The following is a 25,228-nucleotide window of genomic DNA, read 5'->3' on the forward strand; positions in this document are numbered from 1 at the left end:
CTCTAGGTCCATCTATGTTGCTGCAAATGGAATTATTTCATTCTTTTTTTTAATGGCTGAGTAGTATTCCATTGTGTATATGTATCACATTTTCTTTATCCATTCCTCTGTCGATGGACACTTAGGTTGCTTCCATTTCTTGGCTATTGTAAACAGTGCTGCTGTGAACACTGGGGTACACGTATCTTTTTGAATTATGGTTTTCTCTGGGTATCTGCCCCGGAGTGGGTTTGCTGGATCATATGGTAGCTCTATTTTTAGTTTTTTTAAGGAACCTCCATATTGTTCTCCATAGTGGCTGCATCCACTTACATTCCCACCAGTGGTGTAGGAGTGTTCCCTTTTCTCCACACCCTCTCCAGCATTTACTGTTCGTAGACTTTTTGATGATGACCGTTCCGACCGGTTTGAGGTGATAACTTGTTGTAGTTTTGATTTGCATGTCTCTAATAATTAGCGATGCTGAGCATCTTTTCATGTGCCTTTTGGCCTGAGGGGGTTTTTCTGAGGACAGGCAGGAGATGGGTCTCCTCTGCATGTCTGCAGCTGGCAGAGAACCTGCCATCTAGAAGGCATCATGAGACACTGTTATGGATGAATGCCATTAATTCCATACAAGTGATTCCCGAGCGCTGGGCAGTGCACCTTTTCCATCCTCACGCATGTCTGCTTGATGAACTCTCTGTCCCAAGGAAACTGGCCAGGAAGCGGAAGGAGACGATGAGCAGCACGCGGCAGGAAATGACGGTGATGGTGAGCTCCATGGACAAGAGCTACGCGGAGCAGGGCACCAGCTGCGACGAGGCCTTCTCCTTCATGGACACGCACAACCTCAACGGGAGATGTGAGTGCTGCGCGGGGCCTGCCCTCAGGGCAGCTCTCAGGTTTCCAGGATTCCACGTGGTGCTGGGGGTTACGAAACAAAACCTCCCAGAGAATTCTTAGGCCCTGTTGGTTTCTCCAGTCCCTTCAGACGATCCTGGACACGTCCCCACGTGCCACGGTTGCTTAGGAACGGTGATGTGGGCGGGGTGACGGGACCAGAGCAGACAGCACGGGCAGCCACGGCCACGTTTCTGTAAAGACCCGAGAGCAGTGACACGGAGGCTTCCCTCCTCACCCAGAGGAAGGCACCTGCTTCTCACCATCCCTGTTGTTATGCAGCTCCTGTTTGTAAGCGAGGCAGGTGTGCAGTCACTCGGGGGAAGCCCGTTATAAAGCAGTTCACTAAATGGCAGTAACAAGCTAATTGTTTATTTGTTTAGCTGACAAGTTCTGCCTTTATTATAGGGCTGTTAGTGGCAATTAATAAGCTAAATTGTATTTCCACTTCAGAAGGCTTATGTTTCACACCAGGTGGGTAAACGGAGCTCAGCTAATACCTTCCATGCTGCCACCTGCCATCCAGGTACAAGGCGTTATTTTAGGAAGCCAGCAATTACATGGATTGTATGAATACAAAAAGTGCAGTTGCCGTGTCCCTGGTGATCTTCTTGGGGACCAAAAGTCAATCCCGTGTCCTGTGCCTAATGATGTGGTTCACAGCGCTGACAGGGTCAAGGTCAGAGGTTTCTTTAACGTGTGAAATCCATGCCCAAAGGCTGCTGCCGACCCTGGCTGTGCAACCAGGATGCTGGACGGCTTGCGGATGGATAAAGGACAGCTGTCACCAATAGTAATAAAGTAAAGGCTGGGGATTGGGAGAATCACAGACACACGGTCTCTGGTGCGAGAGGGCTGATCCCAGTGCAGAAGGTGTGCGCTCCTGTCCTGACCACCCACCTGGGCTCTTGGGATCTGCATCTCCCCCGGCCCCCCACCCTCTCTGATCACACCTGCTGTGGTCAGCACCCTTCTCCCACACCTGCCTTTCCCCTACATTCAGGAAGGCTTCGTGGAAAGGCGTGTTCCTTTCTGTTCACAGTGGCTACTATTGTCCACCTTATCCCAGTTAGAGGCCTTACGTTTATTTATCCACATGCAGCCCTGGCCCGCTGGTGCGGGACTTCAGCAGACACGGCTCTCACCCCGGCGGGCAGGACACACTCCTCAACCGTGGTCATTGTCCTTTGCCCTTTCATGTCATTTTCAGTGTAGGTGGCAGAATCTGGGGTACTTCAGTTTACCACAAATTCCATCCCTTTTTTTCGTACAATTTTCTCTGCTTTTTTGTAGCAAATATATTTTCCATTTAAAGGTATGTAGTGCGTTTAACTGCCAAAATAAAGCAACTTAGGATGCATTTGTCGGGGGGGGGGGGGGGGGGGAGTCCTTCCCACCACAGACAAGATGAGAGTTTTTGTCAGAGCAGTTATTTCTTGACCAACAGTGTGGAAGGGACCACGCGGATACATGCTCGCTCTTTCCGTGATAACCCAGTACTGTTCCAAATCTTCTATTTCATGGTGAAATTCCTCACGAATAAATTTACTTGGAATTGCCTACCCAAAGAGCAGAAACCTACATTGGTAGTTTCTAGGCTTTTGAAGTTTGAGCAACAGGAGGTATTTGCCTCTGGACAGGTTATTTAATTTGGCATTGACTTTTTAAAAAATGAATGTGTCTGTGGAAATCCAAAACTGCCTATGTAGAGGGGGCTGCTGCAGCAGTGGGGACACAGCTTCTGGGGCTCACCCGCCAGGAGGCGTTATTTGATGCTTCCATCGGTAAAGCCAATGGAGGAAGCACGGCACGAGGCGTTCCACTGTCCTCCCGCTCTCTGAACAATGGGTAGGTTTCATCCAATCCCATCCACGGGCAGTGACCCTAATGGTAAACTTTGTCATTGTCATACTCTCTAAATGCCTTTAAATTAAAAGAGCAGTTACTGGAGAAGGAAATTTTCATGAAAAGTGTTCATTAGACCACTAGGCTTCTAGCCCAGACCTACTCCAAACCTGGATATGTTTGAGATCTTTTAGGATTGGGAAGCAAGTAGTTTTTAGGAATGAGACGGTGAGAAAACTGAGGTTGGAGAATTTAAAAATAAGCCTGAGCACATTTATAAGAATGGGGAATAATCCATCCACCAAAGCAAATGGGGGTCGTACCTAAAAGGGGGGAAAGTAGATATGGATAGTGGGTATGGGTTTAATTCTTATACAAAAAAGGGGTGTAAAATATGTTTTTAAAGGTGAAAATAAACATAGTTATTTTGTATCTGCTTTGCACATTTTTACAAAACAAATAAAAATGTCAGCAGGTAATGGGCATTATGCTCCCTGACCCCTGGCATGTTTTATAGGTACTCGGGGTTTTGTCCTTGTTTTTATCAACTGCTCTCTTTCTTCCTGGCAGCTTATCATAAACATGCATTATAAATGTGATACTTCTCTATTTTAGAAAAATATAACTGACAGGCAGCCTGGGTTCTGGTTCTGTCGTTTGCTAATTCTATACTTGAAAAATATAAACACAGGTAAAATCATTGTCTGAAGGTAACTGCTCCAAGAGAGTGAAAATATATTAACGTGTCATCAGGATAAAGCTGACATGCAATAACCACAGGGATTTGGTAGAGCCGCCCATAAAGCAGCCATGTTAGTGGGTATTAGTGTCCTGATCGGGAACTCAGCATCAAATAAACCGTATAACCACATCAGAGGAGTTAAAATTTAGACTTAGATCTAACCAGCTTGAGCACTTGAGCACATTCAAATAATTAATCCTTGCACTTTAATGAAATTAAAGTGTTTTTAAAGCACTCATCAATTAAGATGTTGAAGAGAGTTAAACTTTAAAAATAGGAAATATCCACTTTCAACGGAATCAGATAAATTGGATGGGATTGACTCTACCTCTTAATGACAGGGGGAAGAGAAGGTGTTGTAGTTAAATCTTGAGTGTTTCAGAGGAAGATTTCAAAGAAAAATAAGCATGTTTACAAGGATTTAAAGGCCGGATAAGACAACATGTAGGCATGCAGCTTTCACATTAAATGTGGTACACAGGGAGCATCATCTTTATTTTTCATAAAACAGATCGTAGCATTGTGAAAAGCTCTCTCAATATCCAGAATAGGAGCAGGGTGAGGATTTAGCAAAGTACAGAAGCATTGACATTCAGAATGTTCTCCAGAAGCCATGTGTAGACACACTCTCATACTTAGTTGTAAAAATCAGTTCAGTGTGGTAGTAAAATTCTGCAAGCAAAGGCTAGAAGTCAAAAGGGAAATTAATGAATTCCTTAATCCAAAATGGCAGCTGTGGTTGTGGGTTTTTTTCCTTCATTTGTGGGATCAGAAAATCTTTTCAGTGATGAAAGGGGGCGTGTCCTCTAAAGTACAAGTAACTCCCCGCAGAGACAGTGGAGACTGATAGTATTTACTACATAGACTCGGGTAAGCCTCTGTTGTTTCTTTGGTCAACAGTCTACCCAGTGTCGTTTCCCCAGGAATGACCTCAGGGCCATATTTTCTGGTGTTGCTTCTCTGCCCCCACTGACATGCCTTTTCTCTTATTTACAGCTGTGTCTTCACCATCGTCCTTTACCATGAAAACGAACACCCTGAGCACATCGGTGCCTAATTCCTACTACCCAGGTAACATAGCTTTCCGTTGTTTCATCTCTTCATAAACCCTGAGCAGTCAGAATCACCCAGGGCTCACTTTGCTGCCCAGGTTGCTTTAGGAGCTTAGCGTGTTTGAAGTGTTGTAACCCGATGCTTTCTATGGCTTTCTGCGGGAAAACTGGGGGGGCCTTTCATCAGTCATTTACTGTTCTTTCTCTTTTTACTTTCTCTGCATTGACCTGCTTATGATGTATGACAGACCCATTTGTGCCAACTGCAATTTTAGGTGAGAACATTTCCCTTTATCACAGTTTATTACAGGAGTAATTTCTAAAGTCAGTGGCCACTCTGTAGGAGACGGCAGTTTGATGCAAGGATCGTAACCCGGACATGGGGGTGGTGGATGGCCTGGAGGGGTTGGGGGTGGGCATAGATAATAAAAAGACTTTCTTTAAACAATCTCCATTGATAAGAAGGGTTTGCCATGTGTGTGTTGGGAATGATAGCAAAAGGTTCCAATAAACGATCCCGGCTCCAGCGCTCTCCCTGTCCAGGTTCAGAATTAAAAGTCAGCTTTGATCCCAAGGAAAAACACAGTTTGTCATCACTCAGCTGTGTACTTGCAAGACCTAAAGTCTGTCCAAAGTGGTGACAGTCATAAACGTGAAAATAGCTTCTTATTATTTTCACTTATTGCTAAGCACTGAAAACAGCAGTTTCAAAAATAGCATTTTTCTAATTCTGCCAAATGTTATGCAGAAAAATCATCACAGTAGAGCTTTGGCCCCCTCCCCCTCCTCGGAGCTACCCAGGGCACCCCCAGCATTTCAGATGTCTGTCACACAGTGGAATTTCAAAGGAGCCGCTGTTCTCAACAGCAAAACGACAAGCTGACACTTTATAATCACATGGTTTATTATGTGTCGGATGTCACCGGAAATGAAATAAAATGTTAGCCCCCGTGGGACAGAATGCAATGAAAGTAGGAAATATTCCCAGCGGGGGCTTAAAGAAAAAAATCCCATTTGTCCAGATTTAAGAAGGGTGAGGAGAAATGGCATTACCTGGCCGTGATAGAACCAAACAAGCATGAGCTGCTGTTGCCTTTGAGACCGTAGCCCGAGCGTACCCGGCTATGTTCTCTCTCTATCAGTACTACTAACCTTACAGAAAAGGAGCACAACACAGATGACTTCAAGGTGTATAACCATCCCTCGTAGCCAGAGCTCCATCCTCAGCTGTGCCAGTCCTGCTTCCTAACTCTCTTTACAAGGGTTTATATCTTGGCAACATAATTTTTCCCCCTGTGCTTCTCTTTTCTCTTAAGTTGTTATGACTTTTATGTAGAGGGTGTTGGGTTTTTTTTCCCCCTTATGGTGTTTTCTGGGCTTGATTAAGCAAGTTTGTTGCTTGAGGAAAAAATGAACTGAGACAGAAGTTGAAGAATGGACCTAAAGCAGACGTTTTGAATTTGCGTCATTTTGAGGACTAATAAACAAACCCCACTAAAGCTGCCACCTTTTAATCCTGACCGTAAGGGAAAGAAAGCTGCATTTTTATCCTTTTCATAAGTGAGGGGCACAGGCTAATCTTAGGTGCCTGAACAGTGCAATCTAAATGCAGATGACATTTGCAGAATCTCTTGATGGGAAATTTGCGACTTCTTTGTGTGCCTGGCATTCATTCCGCAATTCCTCTAGTAGGTGTTCTGACCTTGGGGGAGCTATGAGTGGGGAGGGCTGAGATGTGCATTGTCAGAGGGAAGAAAATGTTCAGATTTCACAGCAGGATTTAGATAAGCTTATTAAACAAATACCATCTTTTAAAGTTGGGGCTTTGTTATTACGAACACTAATGACGTCTTTTAAAGTTGGCTAGGCTTCTCTACAGAGAGAGAGTCACTTGAACAGACAATTCAGATAGCAAAAATGATGCACATTGTGAAAAATAAGTCAGCCAGCTCAACAAATAACTGTTACCGTGTTGAGCTGGTACCAACATGCCAATGTGACAAATGGCGGTGCTTGGGGACTGTCCCTTCCACGTCACTCGGTGCGAAGGTGAGTCCATATGTTACATAGGTTATCACTTGAAACCATGCAATGAAGATATGCTGTACATCTACCCTGGCACTTTTGGGGAATAGTGCTGTTTTAATTTACACTAAGACAGGAAGACGTGTTTTGTTGTGACTCACAGCTTAGCACAATTAAATCCTCGAGTGCCTTTTATCCTCACAGGCTAAGGTGCCCAGCCCTAATGTATAAAGCTTTAGCATGCCTTTATATCATTTTCTTGCAAAAAAAAAAATAGATAGCTAGATAGATGGATAGCGAGGTAGGACCATCGCCTACCTCAAAAGCAGCATCCATTTCAATTCAAGATTTTTCAGCTGGTTCATTGAAAATTCGAGACAGTTTGTTAAAGAATGTAGGTAGAATGAATTCTCAGTTCTTAGAAAACCATCGGAACTTTTAGTGAGTAGCTTTATTTCTGATTTCCTCTTAGCCATAATTTTTAATTAAAAATTGTGGGTGGGTAATTTTTAACAAATATAGGAAGTTAGTGACAAATGATGTATTTTATCAGTAATCGTTCCTTTTGAAGAAGTCAGAGGAAACTGATGAATCACTAATTTTGGTGGAATCAAGATTTTCTGCTAGTTTAGGTGACCCAATTTCGAAACAGATATCACACCAGAAACCTTCAGTTTCCTCGTCAGCAGCTATGTTCTCAGTAATAGTGTTCTTTTCTTAGATGATCTGGTAGTGTTTAAATGCTTTAAGACGTGTCCACATAATAATGAGGTCAAGATATCGTAGTGCAGTGGGGGGTGATACATACAGTGGTGACAGTGGTGACTGCTCTGTGGACTTAAAACTTCCAAGAATGCCTCGCCCTGGGATCAGAGCACTGTGAGGTTGCCGGTGGATCCACATGGAAGACCCACATGATTCATCTGGGGAGGCGTAGAAGGTCAGTCCACAGTGGAGGGCATTTAATTACGTTCATCCCAAAAGGTGCAAAACTGAGAGAACGAGAGGCACAGAGGGGAAACTAATTCATGTTCCATGTACTTGAGTACAAAGAGCAGAACTTCCTGCTGGAGCAGCTGAAAGCTCCAGGGATTCAGGGCTTCAGGAGGGAGCCTCCCCTACATCGTGAGCTTGGCAGTTGCCAACAAGCAGATCCGATGTGAAAATGTCCCGGTTTATTTGCAACTGTTCTAGTAGATGGGAACATATGAATTTCTAAATTTCAAAGCAAATCCAAATGAAAAAAGAAATCATAAAGTCAACTTACCACCGTTTTTATTTTGTCTTTGTGTCTTTAGCCACCTTGTAGTGATCCAGGTACCATTTCAGCAGCAGCACATAGCCACACACCTGTGTGCCACCCTTCATACCATGCATCCCAGGTGCTTTGCAATGCAGATAGGAGCAAGGATTCAAAGCCAGGCCCAGCTCGACAAGCGCCCTTGAACTAAATTTCCTTCGGAGCTGAGCTTCTCAGTTTAAACAAAAACCCATAGCTGAGTTCCCTATTGATAAACAATCTGGTCATTTTTTTAATTAAACTTATCTTTTCTTATATGTTTTCACTCTTTATGCCTGAAATCAATTTTGATTTAATGTTCTCATTTTAAGTGACTTTCTCATTATATTTTGATGAGACACCCTCAGTTGTAAAATGGCTGAGGGGATTCAGCATTATAATGATTTAACCTGTACAATGTGGAACTCTTAACCTAATAGCACCTTCCTGCATAAGACATTTTTTAATAGCTACAATTTCTGCAGTTCATTAATCTAATTTACTAGGAGTCTTCCATTAAAATATAGCCTCTTTAGGCTTATTTGACCAAATTCTGACATTAATTCTGTAATACAATTTGGTTGACTTGTTCAAGAAATTTAAGTGAGAAAATGTATGGAGCACAACTAAGACTTATTTAGTCATTGCTTGGTTCATGGGGGATGAAAAGCAATTATGATACTATTTTAACCTCCTTTTCTTATTGAGTGCTTAAATTAAACACCTCCATCCTAAGGTGATGGGAGAAATGAGGCTCTGCCCTCTGACCACCTATGAATAGAAAACTTAACTGTAAAATTAAAACACAAAATAAAAACTACCTGTACTTATTCACGCAGTACTATTGCTTATGCCCTGTTTCCTTTTTCTCCTCCTCTTTTCTCCTGATATGTATCTTCTTAAAAGTGCCTATAAATGGTAAGTTCCCCCATGCGCCCGCCCCATGGAGAAGGTGTGGAGGGAATGGGCGGGGGGGTGTCTTCTCTGTAGAACAAAGCCAGCTGGTTCTGCTGTGCGTTGGCCTGCATGTTAGCTCCTGTAGATCATCCCATGAGTGCTGTGTTGGCCCACCGTATCCTGTCCAGCTTTCTGATCCTGGAGCATGCGAAGTGACTTATCCAACCAGGTTCCTTTCTCTCCCCCTCCCGCCCCCCCAGTTATCTTGGATCTCATGTATCATGTCCACGTTTTCATTGCTAGCTTTGTAAGCGAACCCATCTTGTGCACTTTTTCTTTGCTCACAGAACATTCATACAGAGTTGATTTCCATCATCATACAAATGAGTTCACGAATCTTCGGAAGAACACAAGACTGGTTTTGCACCAGGCCTTGATGAAGTTTCAGACTGAAACTTCGATGAACTTTAGCCCCCGAAGGCTAAAGGATTCTTACCAACTAGCTTTGGGAAAGCAAGAGATCGTTTGGACTGCTTTGTAAAAACAAAGATTCCTGCCGCATCCCTACTAGTATTGCCAACCCCACTGAAATCTCTAGACACTTAACTTTTCTTTTTTGCTGAGCCATCACGGGGATCGTGGCAGCCGTAGGTTGAGGGGATGTCAGCAGCCTCTTCTTAGATTCTCGGTGACCCCGTTGTAGCTGCTGGTTCCCCTCATTTTTTCCACGGCCTTCTTTTCCCAGACGAGACGCACACGATGGCCAGTGACACCAGCAGCTTGGTGCAGCCCCACACGTACAAGAAGCGCGAGCCGGCCGACGTGCCCTACCAGACGGGGCAGCTGCACCCTGCCATCCGGGTGGCCGACCTGCTTCAGCACATCACGCAGATGAAGTGCGCGGAGGGCTACGGCTTCAAGGAGGAGTACGAGGTGAGCACGCACCCCGCACCTGGGCTCCCCCTCCGCCCGCCTGGGCGCGGCGCCCGGGGGCTGTGCGACATCTCCCCTAGCCGGTGGGGCCCACGAGGCCGCCAGGAAGGGAACAGCTGTTTCATCCCTGGATCCATTTCCATCCAGCAGTGAGACTTAACCACCGGGGGGATGTCCTACCTTAAATGAAAAGAGGAGAAATACTTCTTCACCCTTTTCTTTATTCTGCATAAATACGCCATGAAAACAGAGGCCTGCCAGGCTCTCTTCCCCATTCCTCACCACCTTTCCTGGCTTTTCCTATAATAAAGTCTGATGTTAAATCCCAATAATTTTGAGGGTTATCTCTGGAAGAAGCTGTCCACCTAGAACAGTTGTAGACCAACCAGCAATGTCTTGCATGGAGATGAGATGGCAGTAGAGGGACCGGCTAGTGTCACGGCAGTGACAGCTGTCACCGTCCCGCCAGCCCAGGGAGCAGGTCGCTGTCCTGGGATCCAGGCCCTGCCTTGGGGGCCTTCAGGAACAGCGATATATAATCTGGCACCATATATAAATGTAGGACTCACCCCTTTCACAGCCTCTGTCCTCAGCCTAATTCTGTTGGAAAGTCTTTCCCAAACTGAAGAGAATTAATTTATTTGAAGAGTCTGCTTCAAAAGAGCACACCTTCACTGAGTGTGTGTGTGTGTGTGTGTGTGTATGTGTGGTGTGCGGGGAGAAGGAAGGGGCTTGGATTTCTCTGTTACCTTATTAAGTAAAATTAGTTCACAATCATTGGTGAAGATAAAGTAGCAGCATGCTTACAGTAAAAATAGGATTAGAAAGCCACATGGCTTTTTAAATCTAAGAACGTGTTGCTGGTACTGCATCTACCTGACTAGCTCCTAGTTGGAAAACATCTTGTCTGGAATTAGAGTATTTTTAAAATCAGTTTCTACCACCCCCTATCCTTCGACGTTCAAACTCTGCTTCTTTCTCCTCTTGGGGGGCCCTCATGATGCCTCAGTTTTATGCCCCAGATGCTGCCTTATCTTGGGTTTAGCTTAATTGTCCAAGGCTCGTTACAGCAGTCGGAGCCCCACCACTGCTCTGCTCCTTTGAAGGCCAGGTCTTTGTTCAATGCAGGCAAATACACAGACACACTTCGCTCTGCTGACACGTGTGTCCTCACGTATTACCAATGACCGCAGTTCAGAAGACTGCAAAGCCAAGAAAACAATCACAAACCAGGGCCCAAAGGTTTGATTTAAGTCCAGAAAACATTTCCAAATGAAGTTCTGCATTTTAGCCATCCTGAAATTCTTAGGTTTGCCTTTAGTGATTTGATTCATAATTCAGTGAAACTGACCGCCTTTGCATATTTCCTCCTGCACTTTTAAAGGCTGGCTTAGGAATGAATAGGATTAAGAGCAAGACTTCCAAAAGCATTAATATCTTATGAAAGACAAAATTAGATTATTGAGAAAATAGCAGCCTAATGAATAGAGGTGATGTCTGTAGTTCTGTCCAATCTTCTGAATACAGATAGTGCTCTAATGTTTATCAAACATGTTAAAGTCAAAGAGATTAGGTATAGGCTCAAATAACAATTCGTAAAATAACCTGAGTCCGATTTTTCATGGACTATTTTAAAATACCTACCTTAGGACTTCTAATAACACACCATAGATGATGCGTATTTGAAAGTATGCAGAAAATCAGTTCCGGTTCACATCTCCTGAAGAAATATGATTTATAAGTGCAAACTGAAACAGCGTATACTCATCTGAAGTGTGTTATAATTGATGATTGAGTTGTTATACTCGGCAATAAAATGTTGTATTAGGGCTTCCCTGGTGGCGCAGTGGTTGAGGGTCCGCCTGCCGATGCAGGGGACACGGGTTCGTGCCCCGGTCCGGGAAGATCCCACGTCCCACGGAGCGGCTGGGCCCGTGAGCCATGGCCGCTGAGCCTGCGTGTCTGGAGCCTGTGCTCCGCAACGGGAGAGGCCACAACAGTGAGAGGTCCGTGTACTGCAAAAAAAAAAAAAAAAAATGTTGTATTAGTTACAATTCAAAAAACTCTTTTTCCCATGCTAGCTATTCAGTGGATCAGAGAAGACTGTTTCTTTTTTAATTTATTTTATTGAAGTATAGTTGATTTACAATGTTGTGTTAATTTCTGCTGTACAGCAGAGTGATTCAGTTATACATATATATTCATATTTTTTCATACTCGTTTCCATTATGGTTTATCACAGGATATTGAATATAGTTCCCTGTGCTATACAGTAGGACCTTGTTGTTTATCCATTCTATATATAACAGTTTGCCTCTGCTAATCCCAAACTCCCATTCCTTCACTCCCCCATCTCTCTTCCCCCTTGGCAACCACAAGTCTGTTCTCTATATCTGTGAGTCTGTTTCTGTTTCATAGATACGTTCATTTATGTCATATTTTAGATTCCACATATAAGTGGTATTGTATGGTATTTGTCTTTCTCTACCTGACTTACTTCACTTAGTATGATAATCTCTAGTTGCATCCATGTTCTGCAAATAGCATTATTTCATTTTTTTATGGCTGAGTAATATTCCATTGTATATATGTACCACATCTTCATTCATCTGTCGATGGGCATTTAGGTTGTTTCCATGTCTTAGCTATTGTAAATAATGCTGCTATGAACATAGGGGTGCATGTATCTTTTCGAATTATAGTTTTGTCTGGATATATGCCCAGGTGTTGGATTGCTGGATCATGTGGGAACTCTGTTTTTAGTTTTTTGAGGAATCTTTATACTGTTTTCCATAGTGGCTGCACCAACTTAACATTTACACCAACAGTGTAGGAGGACTCCCTTTTCTCCACACCCCAGAGACAACTGTTTAAAACTAACATGTACAGGTATCCAATGATCACATTATACACCCTAAAGTTACACAATGTTATGTGTCAGTTATATCTCAATAAAACTGAGAAGTGGGGGAGTAAAAACTTTTCAATGCCAAAATCATTATCAGCTTTTTTTAAAAGAAGGAAGGGAAAAAAAGAAAAAAGAGCAAATACTGGAGAGGAAAGTGGGAACAAATAGGAACGTGCTATTGGGAGAAGTATGAGATGGAAAGTTCTGTTAGGAATAATCCTAGCACTCAGTAATTTTCAGGTTATTAAGTAGCCCCCCCCCTGGGGACAGGGTGCGGATGTGGGTGGGAGGACTGTGGTGGGACAGAGTAAACGGGACATGAGGAGTGATGCTGGCACAAGGGTAAATCTATAGAGTGGCCGCAGGGAGAGGGGAACACCTGCTCAGTCTCTCACCTACATCCCGAAGTCCCCCCTCTCCCTCGCCATCCTTGCCTGCACATGGCTGTATTACATGCCCTCATCTTCCCTGGAGTCACAGCCAAGTTTATGGGGATTAATGGGGCAGTGGCAAACCCCAGCTGCCGTTATCCTGCTCGACTTACTTTAGAGAAAAATCCCAGGGGATTTTTATTCCAGTGTGAATCTGGAAACATCCTTAAGCAGTTATGTTTTAAAGCCCAGTTTGACTTTTAGAACTCTAACCAAACGCACCTCTTTGAATCTTGCTGTGAAGTCTGCAACGTTCCCTCAAACCCACACCAGAAGTCAGGAGTGTGTGGCTGCCTGGTGTCGTGTGAAGCTCAAGGATCAGATGGTAAGAGGCCGTGGTTTGGAAAGAGGCTCTAGTACCAGACTGTGGATATTCCAGCTCAGCCTGGACCAAGCTGTCTAACCTCCTGGGCCTCAGTTTCTCCATCTGTAAAATGGGATAACTATAGTATCAACCTCATAAGAGTATTGTGAGGCTTGACTCATTTAATGCATCATAAGTACTAGAACTTAATCTGATATTCAGTGGCAGCTTTAGCTAATAAAAGAGGAAAGGACTAATTTATAATAGGATCCAAGACAGGGCATTCACCCCGTGGTCTTTACAGGGAAACTGTGTCAATTACAATTTCAGTACCTCTCCTGTGTTCACACTCTGGATAGATAGTTCACTTACCATGTATCATCAAAACTTGCCATTCAAAAGTAACTTAAATAAATAGGTAGGTTTGACTCTGTGGACAAAGAGTTTGAGAACTGAGAAAATAAGTTAAATATTTTTTTCTTTTTTAAAATATTGGCGTATAGTTGACTTACAATACTATATTGGTTTCAGGTGTACGACATGGTGATTTGATATTTTTATAGATTACCCGTCAAAGTTATGATGATATTATTGACTGTATTCCCTGTGCTGAATATTACATCCCGGTAACTTACTCTTTTTTCTTTCTTACAGTTTAACAGATAAAATACAGTTTGCTCAGTTAAACCTGAACTTCAGATAAACAGAATAATTCTTTAATATAAGTATGTCCCAAATAGTGCATAGGACATACTTATACTAAAAACTACTCACTGCATATATGAAACTCAGTTAATATTTAAAAGTATATGCTGTTGGGCTTCCCTGGTGGCGCAGTGGTTGAGAGTCCGCCTGCCGAAGCAGGGGACATTGAAACAGTATTTTCATATCTAAGTTAGAAGAGTCCTAAGGGATGGTGTAGCTACAGAATACTATCTTTTAAACAATGGTTCTATGAGTGTCTTTGCAAGGTCGGATTTGGGGAAAAGCTTACCTTAAGCTGCGCTTGTTAGTTCACTGGAGAATACCAAGCACATGGGGTGAATGTGACACGTCTGGGTGCTGGGGACACGGAGGACACCGAGTGCCCTGCCCTCAGGAGGCTCCCTCTGCAGGAGGAAGCAGTCATGGGGTGGGTGTAGCACCTCTTATGAAACCTCACAAGAGAGATTTGCGTTAGTACTTTGAAGGCTGGGGTTGCAAGTCTGGGCAAAGATGACTTTTTCCTTGAAGGATGTGTTGGAGTTGGCCAGGAGAAGGCAAAAGAGTGGGATTCCAGGTAGATGCGGAAGCAAGAGAACGTGGGCAGTCAGGGCGCTGTCGTGAAGGGCCATGTGTGTCCCACCCAGAAGCTTGTACATCACTCTGGCCGCCGTGGGAAGAGAAGAATAATTCAGGTAACGCATGCATCTCATTCCTGTACCTGGAGGGAGATCTGTTCACACAAACAGCTTAATTTTTAAATGCTGTTGTACATGGCACACAGGAACTGCTTGAAAGATAATAATCCACACCCAAAAAGTAAAGGGGAGATGGAAAATGTATTTACTGGAAAAGAGTAGTATGAACTACATCCCTTTCTCCCCATGCAAAAAAATGCAGTGCAGTGCTTGGCTTCCAGATTTGTTGAAGCGATGAATTACTTCAATTCGGAAGCATTTCTTGGGGGAAACCATCAAGAAAGCCTCAGGTTGCCGCCGTGACTCAGCGACCAAAACCCGACCAATCAGTCGGTTTTCTTCAATCCATGTACGTTGGGAAACACCAGCCACTTAGACTGTAAAATACTTTTGAAATAGTGACTTTTTCTCTGTTGACACTGTTTCAACAAATTCGTCTTTATCTTTTCCAAGACAGAGATGTCTGAAAACTGGCCTTAACCCTGGAAGGGTTCATTACCGCTCAAGTAGCCGACTGAAGTGTGTCCAAAGCAGAGGGAAAACATGCTGGGGATAAGACAGAGCAGCACTGAGTGCAGAAGATTTTGTTTGTTTTTGGTTTTTGTTCTAACAAGATCATCATATGGCATCTCTCACCAGGGAAGTGCAATAATTTGATTCAAAAGAAACTCAGACATGAATCACAGTAAAAAAGTAAACAGGCTGAATTGAACAGAAAATGGCATGCTGTCAGCAGACTGGTTTGGGGATCTCAGGAGAAAGACCCAGTGGAAAGGGCAAGTTTGTTTACGTTGCTACAAAAGAGGAGCTGGTTCTTTCTTCCAAAAAGCAAAGATCAGTCTGTGCTAAGCGCTTGGAGGAGATCCGTGGGTTTACCAGAAGTGGAGAAAGGAGACCAGCTGCACTCAGGAAGCAGTGGAGGCCTGAGCGGCCGCCCCAACAGACTCCTGGGCCTTTATCACCTGGAGTGAAAAGGAAGATTCTCCAGCTCTGCCCTGAGCCAGCAGGCCCTGCCCTAGATGTGGGAGCTGCTCCCTGCTACCTGAGTGGGACGGAGGAGGTCCCAGCCTCAGGGGTGACCCTGCACAGTTGGAGAATGAATTCCTGCCCCTCTGTCGTCCCCAGAAGGTCTTCTTTGGTCCTGGATTTTTGAACTGATCTAATTGTCTTCTGGGATCCAAGCAGAAAAACATTAACCTGAAGTAGGAAAATAGTTGTGCAGTTCTGAAAGAATGTATGTTGCTATCGTTGTAAAATTAAGATAAAGGAAGGACAGCAATTTAAAACTACTCCCACATAGGACCTCCTGAAAAACACTGATGGTACTCCTTTATTAGCTAATAATTAATATTGCTCTGGAGCACAAAAATTTATTTTCCAATTACTAGATCTGAAATGTATAAACCTAAGTAACTCGTGGCAGCTCCTTCTCAAACAACTATGTATGTGTGTGCATATATGTCTAAACTTATTTAGAAAAGCATTATCCTGACCCCACCTACTTTTATCCTGTGTGTTTCTCTAGGGTACAAACGGATGATTAATTTTATAATTGAACATGGAGACTGGTTTTTTGCTCAGTTTAAATTGGGGAATTGGAGGCTTTATGCCAAGATCTTCAGGCTTAAGTACAACCTATGCGTTTTTCCAAGGAACCTGGAGTTTTTTAAATATGTCTAACTCCTAGTAGCTCCTTGTAGATCTTTTTAAAATGTATGGATTGTAGGGGCTTCCCTGGTGGCGCAGTGGTTGAGAGTCCGCCTGCCGATGCAGGGGACACGGCTTCGTGCCCCAGTCCGGGAGGATCCCACATGCCGCGGAGCGGCTGGGCCCGTGAGCCATGGCCACTGGGCCTGCGCGTCCGGAGCCTGTGCTCTGCAACGGGAGAGGCCACAACGGTGAGAGGCCCACGTACCGCAAAACAAAAACAAAAACAGACCAAAAAAAATGTATGGATTGTATATTTTCCCCTCTCACCCTTCCCGTTTTCTAAGTAAAACAGCTGATTTTGTTCAGTGTAAGCACAGTGTCATATTTGATGGCTCTGTCTATATTTGACAAAGTGTGGTGAGCTAAGAAGGAATTGTCTTAGCAAAAAAAAGTCTCACTTGCCCTCCAAATGTGAGTCTCATTTTGGTTTTGTTTTGTTTGTTTGTTTGTTTAATTTACTTGCCTCCCACCTCAGGGAAGCCAGTGAAAACTAAATAGAGAAAACCACTCCCTGAGAAACCACTTCCTCCCCCTGGAGCCTGCAGTTCTAATTGCTGATGAGATGCCCTTAGACAGCAAGGCCCTCAGCTGGGAAGACAGTCCAGCATCCCCAGGTGGGCGGCAGTGCCGCTGGGGAGAAGGGCGCCCTGTGCCTGGTCCCTCCCCGTGCGGGGCTAGTGGGCTGGTACCTCTAGAAAAGTTCTAGGAATAGTGCCCACGGCCACTTGGCTAGGTTTTGAAAACGGAGGCCGAGGCAGGTGGAATGAGAGGTGCTTTTGTGTTCTTACCTGCTGGAACCATTGCCGACACAGCTGCCCCGTGCTCGTGGGTGGTCCAGCGTGCAGGCACCCCCTTCCCCTCACCTCCAGCCGGCACACTCTTCAGATGTGCTTTTCAGTTCCCGCTTCACATTCTGAGGCACCAGCTGAGTCCATCAATTGCCACAATCAGTGCAGGTTATTTTCTGTCCCACAGGACACAAAATAAACAAAACAAAACCATTGAAAGCCAAGGATGGGGACATGGGGGAGCCTTGGCAAGCTCTGCAAATACATTAGGAATCACAACAGCTGTGCCTCCAGTGGCTGCCGCAGCCAAGTAAGTTTTGACATTTTTTTTTTCCTTTAATTATTACAGTGATGCTGAGCCAGGTCCATGAGAAAATGATAAAAAAAAAAAAAAACTTCTGTGTGAAATTTTGAGGCTGCTTCAAGCTGTTTGGGGAAAATCAAGTGTATGTGTTTATGAATACTTTCTTAGTAGATGAAAATCTCTGCATATTTTAAATAACGCAACAGAGACGGTTGATTTTTACTGTGAATACTCGGTAGATTTTTCACTAAACTACAAATATAAAAGTGTCTGTTTTATTTGTTGCGTGCTCCATTTTGTCATGCTTGCTTTCAGGACGTCTTATGTGCTAGCTGATTTTTTTAATCCAGTTTTCTTTTGCCCACACTCCTGATAATATCCTGGACTCAGAAAACTTCGGAAAATTTAGTTAAAAATTGTTATTTCCCACGACTCTCTATTCCTCCCTCTGATTTTAGTTCATGGTGGTGGACCTTTTCCAGTTTGTTTGGAGTAGTTCTAGTTCACCGTCTGGTTTCCATTTTGAAGCTGGTCATTGGAACTGTCTTTATCTCCCCCGGGAGGAGTTAGGCACTTTCCCCACTTGTTAACATGCTTTTAGTGTCGGGTGCCATTAGTCACAGGACCCGGCCCAGAAGGGACTGTCGGGATGCCTGTATCCCACACCTGCCGACCTCGTGTGTATCTGGTATCAGGTGGATGCTGTCACCGCCTGCTGACCTGGTCCAGCTGGCTTCAGCACAGTGGTATTGCCCCTCCCCGCGACCTTCCCTCAGCACCTCCCAAGTCCTATCCTAGCACCTCCCAAGTCCCCCTCCCACCGTTTCCAATTCCATCCCTTCCTCTCCCAGCCCACCGGCCGCCCTCATCTCTTGCCCACCCCCTTGTAACTCTCCCCGACCTCATCTCTCAACATTTACTCTCCCCCTTCACATCTACCCTCCACTCTGCAACCAGTTTTGTTTGGGAAACACAGATGTTACCACATGTGATGCCAAAACATCTGCTCTGGATTCTTTGCAAAATTAGGCCCCTCCTTAGCAGAGAGCGCTCAGTCCTCTGGGACGCGGTCCTGGGCCTGCTGCAGGCTGTCACTGTAGCCACAGCAGCTTCCTGCCACGTGCCTCAGGCCCAGCTCCTGCCACCTTTCACACCCTCAGCACCTCGTGTCTCTGGGCTGTGCTCCACGTCGTGGTTTCTGCCTCGAGTGACTCCCAGCTCCTCCTTCACCTGCCAGCTCCCTTCAGACCCAACATGGATGTTACCAGACACCAGGCCGTCCACGATCTCATAGCTCTGCGTTAGAATAACACAGTGGGCAGTAATAATACCGTGGGCAATGTATTAACTGATAATATGGTAAAGTGTACATTAATGGATTATCCAATAGATATTTGAGAAACACTGCTAAATATGTTACTTTACATTTGTTGAATTGATTTCTGTGTATTTCAACACATACACCCCTAGAAGGGGAAATGAAGTTAAAGGTGGATAGAACTATTACAAATACACACTCAGAATGGTACACATCATCACGTAGGAGCAAGTGGATTAGCAGTGTCCAGCCAGGAAAAACTGTGCTGACCAACTTGAACCTTACCAATACCCGTCACTTAAAAATGGGAAGAATGGCATGGTTCCATCTGATCATTTTTACTCACTGAATGCCAACCATATGTTTAAAAAAATTAGGGTAAATGTTTTTGTTCCATATTTGCTTTCATTTCTTTTTTAATCCCTAATAGAAATAATGTAGAAATATTTAGTGACTTCAGTGCATTTCAAAACATGACTATTGCAAGAGAGAAACTGTATGTCATCCTACACAGATTCAAAGCTCATAAAGGTAATTTGTGTTATCATGGATGTATTTTCAGGGGGAGCAAGGTTTTGAGGGGTGGACTTTCCATGAAATCCTGCTTGGTTCCTAGAATGATGATGATGATGTTGACGGTTAGACCTACGTTGGTCTAGCCCTAACCCTAATGTAGTAGCACTCTACAAAGATACACACACAGATAGAGAGAGACACATAGATATTTCTAAGCACAATGCTCTTACACTGTTATCACACCCATTTTACAGATGAGGGGATGACTCAGAATGTAAGTCATTTGCCCAAGGTCATCCCACTTTGGAGTGGTGGGATTTACTCCATAATCTGTTGACTCCAAAGGCCACGTTCTTTTCCACTACACCACATAACTTCTTCATGGAACACCACGAAACACAGACCTACAGAAGTTAACCTTGGGTTTTACTGATTTGACTTGTGATTTCATGGCAGGAGCATTGTTTTACTCCGTGCAGTTTTATTTGCTTTGAAGGGTTCTGTCCTTTGGCAGAGAACAGAGCCAGCCCCGGGGGCCCCGCTGACAGCGCCAACTCTGGTTTGTTTCAGCATCTCAGCATCAGCAGATGCTGCCCCTTAACCTTGCTCAGCATCTCAGCTCCAAGAGCGTGGTCACTCCGACATTGCTCCTGCGCTGGCTTTTCCTTGTCAAGAAATGCAGGGAAATTATTCAGCAGATATCAGCCAGCCTGGCTCGTCGGAAACCCACCAGGACCAGGTATAAGCTAAAATCAAGCTGCTGCTCTTGAGAGGCATAGATCCCATAGGCTGTCTCCCTGGATTGCTGCACGACTGCCAGCCAACCCAGTAGAGGGAGGGAGAAGAGGAAGTGTAGACGCAAGTTGTGTGTGGAAGCTGAAGGTTTTCTCAGAGATCCTCTCTGGAAGAGATTCTGGAAGAAGGTGCATCTTTTTTCAATGAGGTGATTCAACATAACAGTAACAACCTTGTGAACTGGATCTCTGACCTCCAGGCAAGACCAAGATAACATGTCTCAGCTTCGACTAAATGATGCAAAAAATAACCAGTTGAAAAGGCAATTATTTTTCAAAGAACAGTGCTGAGAAGTAGAAAGGACAGTGGATTGGCCATGAGAAGACTGAATCCCAAGTCTTTGACCTGTCACGTCACTGAAGAGTCTCGCTGAGACCCTAACCCCAGACCCTTGAGCAAACCACTCACCTCCCCTGAAGCAAGTGGGTCAGTTCCAAAAACCAAGCACTTCCGAGAGCCTCTGTATCATTAGTCGAGCCGTCACCTTGGTGATGTCGGACTCCCAGTTTGGTTGACACATCTCCATGGATGGGATGTTTTTTGGTTCATGCTTCTCCATGGATGGGATGTTTTTTGGGTGATGTATCTCCATGGATGGAATGTTCTCCAGTGGGCAGCCCTGACCAGCTGCCTGAAAACTGAAGCCTGGCGGTCACTGGTGTGTAGAAGGCCATCACTTGGGACCCACGGGTGGTTCTCTGGCCCCCTCTTGCCAGTTTTGAGTTTATTCAGCATTTCTGAACGAGGGAGTTTCTGTCCTGATGTGCCCTTCCTCTTTTTTCCTCCTCTCTTTTCCCTGTTTCAACCTCTTCCCACTCTCATTTCTAACTCCCACCTCATCTCCAAAACACTGGGAAGGCCAAGTGGAGAGAGTGCAGTAGTGACATTAGTACTTTTTTTGGGGGGGGTACGCGGGCCTCCCACTGTTGTGGCCTCTCCCGTTGCGGAGCACAGGCTCCGGATGCGCAGGCTCAGCGGCCATGGCTCACGGGCCCAGCCGCTCCACAGCATGTGGGATCTTCCTGGACCGGGGCACGAACCCGTGTCCCCTGCATCAGCAGGCGGACTCCCAACCACTACGCCACCAGGGAAGCCCGACATTAGTACATTTTTGTATAAAGTCCTCACCGTGTCTGAAAGGTGTTTGTGATCAGAGTTCCACTCCATCTCTAATCCCCACTGTCCCCATTTGTAAGGATCGTGAATAATAAGGAAATACATGGATTAAAAGTTTGGAATTAATTTCTTTCACATTTTATATTACATAAATCCACATTATTGTTACATGTCTTATTCAGACCAAAATAATATTGAATCAGAGGCCATAGCCTTTTTGACCTGTCCTGTCTCTGAAAAGAAAGAGAACATGCTGACTTTTCCAATTTCTTCTGAAAGCAAAGTAGCTTTATGTCCTCAATGGGCTTCACCTATTACTCAGCATCTTCGAAATTTTTAAAAACTTCTTCACTCCCTTTATCTTCCATTGTTGCCCTTTAGGGACACGTGGAAAGCCTTTTCATCTGTGTACTTCAGGGAAATTTACAAGAGATACTGAGTAATTATAATGCATTCAGTGTAATTATAAACGTCTAGCATATGTTTTTATATGTATTGTATTTATGTGCTTTAGGTAATTATGCATTTGAGTTCCTTGCCAATTTTATGGCCAAAATATTTTACTTGGCTGATTACTAAGTGTATTTTAAGCTTACTTCTTGAAACATGAAGAGAATATACTATAAATCCAATTAACATAATTTATCTGCCTAAAGAGAATGCTTGATTTTATTTTTTTCTCTATTTTAATGATGGAAACCATTTGTAAGGATGCAAAGTAACAAAATATGTTTTTAAAGGTTTCCAAGTCCCGATTTTATCGTGTTTTTTTAAAAAGAAAATTTTGAAAGAAATCTGAAATTTTAAGAAAAGTGTAAAGAAAAAAAAAAAGACAATAAAAATCACCCATAAACCTACTCTCAGTTTTCAGTAAGTTTCCATCCAATATTTTAATGCATTAGAATCTTTTTATAAATCGTTTCATACCTTGTTTGTCTTTGCCATGAACACTGCTATGAATAATTCTTTGGATTTACCTCCATTATTTTCCATAGATAGATTTCAAGAGGTGGAATTAATGGTTCAAAGTATATAAAATGCTTAAGTTTCTTTATGAACCTGTTATGTTGAAAGCTTGCTTTCCAGAAAAATTGAACCAATTCACACACGCCGTTAGCACTTTCCATGAGAATGCTTACCTCAACATACCAGCACTCAAATAAGCATTAGTCTTTTTTTTTTTTATCATCTTTGCCAGCTCGATAGGTAGAAAGAGTATCTCATTATTGCTCCATTTGAAACTGGACATGTTTTTATATGTTCACCAGCCACGTGAAAATTTTCTTTTGTGAACTGTTCATATGCTTTGGCTGTTTTTTTACTAGGGTGTTAATGTCTCCTACTGACTTGTACGACCTCTTCTATGCTTGCTTTGTCCTTCTTTAAAAATGTATTGGCTGTCCTTAAGCTTTGTGCTGGCATCATTTTAGAATCACTCTGTCCATGAAAAATGGACATTGCATGAAGCTGACATTTTATACAGTCAGCTTCGTGAAAAACTCTTGACATTTTGTTTGGAACTGCATGGGATCCACTTATAAAGTTCGGGAAAATTGGCTTCTTGGCAATATTGGATCTTTATTTGGATCTTCTTTTATATTTTTCAGCAGAGTTTCAAAATGTTCTCCATGAAATCTTGTACATCTTGTAGTTATGTGTACTTATTTGCTAAGGTAATAGTATCTTTTAAAGTTACATTTTCTTTTTATTGCAAGTATATAGAGTACATGTATAAATATATAGAGATACAGGTATATAAGTATATGTGTGTATACGTATGTGTGTATGTATGTATATGTGTATGTTGCTCCTTTGTCCAGAAACATTTCTCAGCAATCTTTATTTCAGTCATTTCTCTGCAGATTATTCTGGAGTTTTCCATGGAGAAATCATGTCAACTTTCATTACTGACAGTTTTGTTTCTTCTTAATCCTTATACATTTATTTTTTCTTATTTATAAATCTCACTAGAACCTCCAGTACAACACTGAATAAAACTTAGGTTGACAAGCATCATTATCTTGGTCCTGATTTTCAGAGAAAAGGCTTTTAATGATTAATAATTAGTCATAATTAGTTTAAGGATATTCCCTTCCATTTCTGGTTTATTAATACTGTTTACCATAGATAAATATTGAATTTGATAGAATGCTTTTTTAGCATTTATTGTTATACAAAATAATTATTTTATGTCTCTTTTTTAACATGTTAGCGTGGCGGGTTAATTAATGTAGTTAATATTCTAATTTTGGACCAACCCTTCATTCCTGAGATAAACCTAACTTGGTCATGATATGTTTTAAATATTGCTGAAGGCTGTTCACTAATGATGTTTACATCTATGTCCATGAGTTACTAGTCTCTTAATGATCCTTCTTGTATTTTTATTTTCTCATTTTAGAATGAAAAATACATCTGCTTTTTAAAATGAATTAGATAGCATTCTGTGTTCTGTCTGTTCCCTTAAAAGAGACCATGTGAGATTCAAGTTATCTTTATTTTTTTTTTAGGTGTGACCTTTTTTTTTTTAATTGGAGTATAATTGCTTTACAATGTTGTGTTTCTACTGCAAATTATCTTTAGAACTCACCTACAAAACTGGCTAGGTCTGGCATTCTCCTCATGGTAAAATTTTTAGTTATGAATTTTTCAGTAGTTATAAGACTATTCTGGATTTCTAGTTTTTCTTGAGTTGATTTTGTAGTGAATATCTTAATAGAAGTTGTGAATTTTGTCTAATTTTTTACTCAAGGGTATACATTTGTTCATATTTTCTTATTATCTGTCCTTTATCATCATTAATAGTGTTTATTTGTGCCTTTTCTCCTTCTTCTTTCTTGACTATTCTTGCCAACATTTTGTTGGTTTTATTAGTTGTTTCAAAGAGAGAACCTTTGACCTTGTGGATCTTTCATATTGCATGTTTTAAATTTCTGATATTCCTGATCTTTTTTCCTTCTTTCTTTGAGTTTGTTCTGTTATTTTTAAACAAGATGCTGAACACATTAATTTTCAGTCTTTGTTTTTTCTAGTACAAGCATTTATTTAAGTATTAATTTTCCCTCTAAGTAACAGTCGAGTACTCTTATCCTTAAGTATTTTTAAATTTTCATTACAGTTACTCCTTTGACCCATGCATTATTTAGAGCATATGAGTGCATGAATGTGTGTGTTTTATTTCTCAGTGCATGGGAGATTTTTTTGGTTGTCTTTTTATTAGTGATTTCTAACTTAAATGTATGCTGATTGGAGAAAATACATTGAAATTTGTGGACATTATTTAGAGCCATCCACATGGTCAATTTTCTTAAATATTTTATGTATTCTTAACAACAATGTCGAGTGCCAAGTTCTGTATATTCTTTAGATCACGCTTTTTAAAAAGTTTGCTGTTCAAATTTTCTGTATACTTACTAGCTTTTTGTCTGTTTGATCTATTACTGAAAGAGGTTAAAAGAAGTCGTATATTCTGAAGCTAAGTTATTAAGTAAATATAAGTTTAGAATTGTCTCTCCTAAGTGAATTGAACACTTCATCATTAGGCACTAATATCATTGTCGTTAGTTTATATTGTCTAATTTCACTATAACTATGCCAGTTTCCTTCTAATTAGTATTTTCCTGGATATATTTTCAATCTATTTTAGTTGTGTCTCTTGTAAATAGCATATAGCTGGATTTTTTTCCTGAATTTTATTTTTTTATACAGCATGTTCTTATTAGTTGTCCATTTTATACATATTGGTGTATATATGTCATGGATTTTATTATTTCAGCTTTGACCTTTAAAAGTCTTACAGCTTTTACCTTTAAAGTCTACTTACAACTTAGTACGTTTTTAATTTGCTGCGATCACTGATTTATTTGAATTCATTTCTGCCACCTTATTTTGTGAGTTATGTTCGTTATACTTTTTCTTATGCTTCTTCCCCCCACCCCACCTCTTCTGGCCTATTTTTTTTTTTTTTTTTTTTTTTTTTTGGT

General features: G+C 42.4%; 1 protein-coding gene across 3 annotated transcripts in view; it reads left to right on the plus strand.

Moving 5' to 3' along the window:
- PTPRM (protein tyrosine phosphatase receptor type M) overlaps window positions 1-25,228 on the plus strand; it is a 743,754-nt gene that overhangs the window by 592,720 nt on the left and 125,806 nt on the right. For all 3 annotated transcript variants that reach the window (XM_024763901.1, XM_024763902.1, XM_024763903.1), the window contains 3 exons: window positions 693-844; window positions 4,466-4,540; window positions 9,468-9,655. In XM_024763901.1, the coding sequence (XP_024619669.1) occupies window positions 693-844; window positions 4,466-4,540; window positions 9,468-9,655 (415 nt within the window). The remainder of the gene's footprint in view (window positions 1-692; window positions 845-4,465; window positions 4,541-9,467; window positions 9,656-25,228) is intronic.

The sequence above is a fragment of the Neophocaena asiaeorientalis genome, unplaced genomic scaffold (genome assembly GCF_003031525.2).
Source record: "Neophocaena asiaeorientalis asiaeorientalis breed wild unplaced genomic scaffold, Neophocaena_asiaeorientalis_V1.1 scaffold110, whole genome shotgun sequence".
Taxonomy (NCBI): Eukaryota; Metazoa; Chordata; class Mammalia; order Artiodactyla; family Phocoenidae; genus Neophocaena; species Neophocaena asiaeorientalis.